The sequence below is a fragment of the Mandrillus leucophaeus genome, unplaced genomic scaffold (genome assembly GCF_000951045.1).
Source record: "Mandrillus leucophaeus isolate KB7577 unplaced genomic scaffold, Mleu.le_1.0 Scaffold10, whole genome shotgun sequence".
Taxonomy (NCBI): domain Eukaryota; kingdom Metazoa; phylum Chordata; class Mammalia; order Primates; family Cercopithecidae; genus Mandrillus; species Mandrillus leucophaeus.
In genome coordinates this window covers 7742366-7745585 of record NW_012098098.1, presented here as the reverse complement: position 1 = coordinate 7745585, position 3220 = coordinate 7742366, and the positions used below count along the sequence as shown (strand labels likewise).

The 3220-nt window shown below is 50.2% G+C and overlaps 1 protein-coding gene across 4 annotated transcripts in view; it reads right to left on the bottom strand.

The window, feature by feature from the left end:
* GAS8 (growth arrest-specific 8) overlaps positions 1–3220 on the bottom strand; it is a 43152-nt gene that overhangs the window by 35092 nt on the left and 4840 nt on the right. For all 4 annotated transcript variants that reach the window (XM_011972225.1, XM_011972234.1, XM_011972210.1 and 1 more), the window contains exon 2: positions 2097–2183. Coding sequence is in view for 2 of the 4 variants with exons in the window: in XM_011972210.1 (XP_011827600.1) it covers positions 2097–2183 (87 nt within the window). In the remaining 2 variants the exon portion in view is untranslated. The remainder of the gene's footprint in view (positions 1–2096; positions 2184–3220) is intronic.

The window sequence follows — 3220 nt, the reverse complement described above, 5'->3', positions numbered from 1 at the left end:
GAACCCGGGAGGCGGAGCTTGCAGTGAGCTGAGATCCGGCCACTGCACTCCAGCCTGGGCGGCAGAGCGAGACTCCGTCTCAAAAAAAAAAAAAAAAAGAAAAAGAATCAGTTACTTTTTGGGCACAGCCCCGGGTCACTTACTGTAAGCCTTTTTCTTTCTCAACACCACACTCCCCTCAGGGAAACCACATTTCTCACCTCAAAAGAAGACAAGACAACGACCAATCAAGAAGGAGCAGCAGGAGGGGTTCTGAGCTGAGGATGCCGGGCGGGGGGCTAGGTTCACATGAGGGAGGCACAGCACCCCCGAATCCAAGCAGTGCCTCAGCACAGCGACAAATGTCTTCACGTCACAGACCTTTCGTGTCTCCTGTGCGGAGCCTGAACCAGGGTTTCTGACTGGGCTGTTTGGCTCACACGGTGTTGAGATTTTGCCATCACTCAATATTCAGATTTCTTATAAATATCCAGATTTCCAGCTTCTCTTGGAAAACCAGAAAAAAACAGCACTGAAGTCCTAGGCCCACAGGGCAGTCCGCAGAGAACTGACGAAAACTGTCGTCTGCTGCGGGGCAGGAGTCTCCAGGTCGCCCCCATCCCTCCCCACCTGCCTGGACCCTGAAGAAGCCCTCTGAGTCTGCGGCTCCATGTGCAATGTACAGTGCAAGGGCCTGCCCAGTAGACTGCATGGCCACTGCCCCACAAGGCCTGTCTCCACAGGAATGGGAAGCAAACAGGGAGACGGGCAGCAGCTCACACGATGGGACAACGCAGTGTTCACTCCGTTCTCCACCCAGCAGCTCCACACATCTTTCCAGAACACAAAGCTGACCCCATCACCTCTCTGCTTAGCCACTGGCTTAAACTGCCAATGGTTTTCCTGCATGTCAAATAAAGCCATTCTTTACCATTGTTCAAGGACCTCCACCCAGCTCCAACTTCAGGTCATGTGACTCTTTCAGTCTCCTTCGTATTGATTTTTTATCTTACAACTATCTAAAGAAGGTAAGATTAACAATAACACCGAGTTGACACAGTCTTCATGTCCCATGTCAGGTGCCCACGGGCAGTCGTCCATCAGGGCAGAGGCCGGAGGGCGCACCGTGCTTGCCAGACACTGCCGTCTTCAGGAGCCTTTTAGGTAAAATTGTAATTATATAATTATGTTCTGTAGCCCTTAACTACATCCAAATGAAGAAGGGACTTAAACTAACTCCTACAAAGAACTATAAAAGCATCACCTCCTCCCCAGAATAAGCAACAAGAAAAAGGCAGCCCTGATGCTGTTACTCCTCGTTGGGACTTTTATCAAAAACAACCAATGATTAATCAGATTCAGATGTGATTTTAAGTAAATCATCTTTCCTTTAAAAACTTCCGTTTTTGAGATAATGTTTAATGGCAAATAAAATAAAGGAGAATGCTAAGTATGTGTACTATGATAAGTCCATACACATCAGGTGCAAAAAACGGTAAGACTGAAGGAGAATACATGAAATTAAAAATAGCTTTCAGATCAGAAAACATGTCCTTCCACATTCCTACCACCCTATTACAAAGTTCTTTTTTTTTTTTTGAGATGGAGTCTCGCTCTGTGGCCCAGGCTGGAGTGAGTGGCGTGATCTCGGCTCACTGCAAGCTCCACCGCCCAGGTTCACACCATTCTCCTGCCTCAGCCTCCCGAGTAGCTGGGACTACAGGCGCCGCCACCTCGCCTGGCTAATTTTTTTGTATTTTTAGTAGAGATGGGATTTCAACGTGTTAGCCAGGATGGTCTCGATCTTCTGACCTTGTAATCCGCCCGTCTCGGCCTCCCAAAGTGCTGCGATAACAGGCGTGAGCCACCGCGCCTGGCCTATTACAAAGTTCTTTAACGGCCTCATTGCCTTTTTGAAAAGACACAGTGTACCCGAAAGCTCTGCCGCTGATGGGAATCACGGGCCACAGGGGGCGGGTGTTCTGGCCTGGACAGAACGGAGGATCCACATGGCGAGATGGACAAATGGTGCAGCCACATGAGAGGTTCATGCAGGCGCCCTGCGTGATGCCCACCCACGCCCACCCAGGGACTGGGCCACAGCCCGTTCTGCTCACCTGCTCCTTGCTCATGTCCTCTGGAGCAAGCCCATCCACAATCGGGGTGCCTTTGGCTTTGCCTTTCTTCCCTTTCTTTTTGGGTGCCTTTGGTGGAGATAATAGAGTAAGTAAGAGAGACTCTAACAGCTTCCCCTTCTTGGCTGGCTCTGATGTGCTCCCAGGGACATTTGACAGAAAAGGCTCTGGAACCGCTCGCCCTTCTGCTCACCTGGAGCACATCACTGCCCTGAGTGTTCCCACCCTTAACCACACACACATCCTGCTGTTGCATTTGGAGAAGCACAAAGGAGAAACCTTCCTTTCGAGAAGGAGAACATTCCTTCTAGAAAAGAGAGGAAACCTAGCCGGGCGTGGTGGCAGGTGCCTGTAGTCCCAGTTACTCGGGAGGCTGAGGCAGAAGACTCGCTTGAACCCGGGAGGCAGAGGTTGCAGTCAGCCAAGATCACACCATTGCACTCCAGCCTGGGCGACAAAGCGAGACTCCGTCTCCAGCCTGGGCGACAAAGCAAGACTCCGTCTCAAAAAGAAAGAAAAAAAAAAGAAAGAAAGAAAGAAAGAAAGAAAAGAAAAGTGTACCTTAAAAAAAAAAAAGTAAAGAGAGGGAACCCACTCCAAACCCACTCATTCCTTGGTATATGGTGACCAGGCACAGTGGCTCACACGTGTCATCCAAGCACTTTGGGAGGCCAAGGCAGGAGGATCACTTGAGCCTAGAAGTTTAAGGCTGCAGTGAGCTATGCTGGCGCCACTGCACTCCAGCCTGGGCAGCAGAACGAGACCCTGTCTCCAAAAACTAAGAGGGGGGAACCCATTCCAAACCCACTCACTTCCTGGTAATAGTAAAGACCTCTGCTGTGCATGCAAAACGTGCTTGGGCTTCGAGGGAAGAGACTCAAAACCACACTGCCAAACGTTACCATGCTGGCAGCAAAACGTGGTAACCACCATGGAAAAGACCTGCAAGACACCACTCAGTAAGCGCAGGGAGAAAAGCCTCCATAACCGCAAGTGGTTGTGACAACCAGAAGTTTCCTTCCTTCCAAAGAGAAAATTGCTTCAGAGAAGCCTGGTCAAGAAAGCCTGGGTGGACAGCACTCACCACGAGAGCTCTGTAATGCACT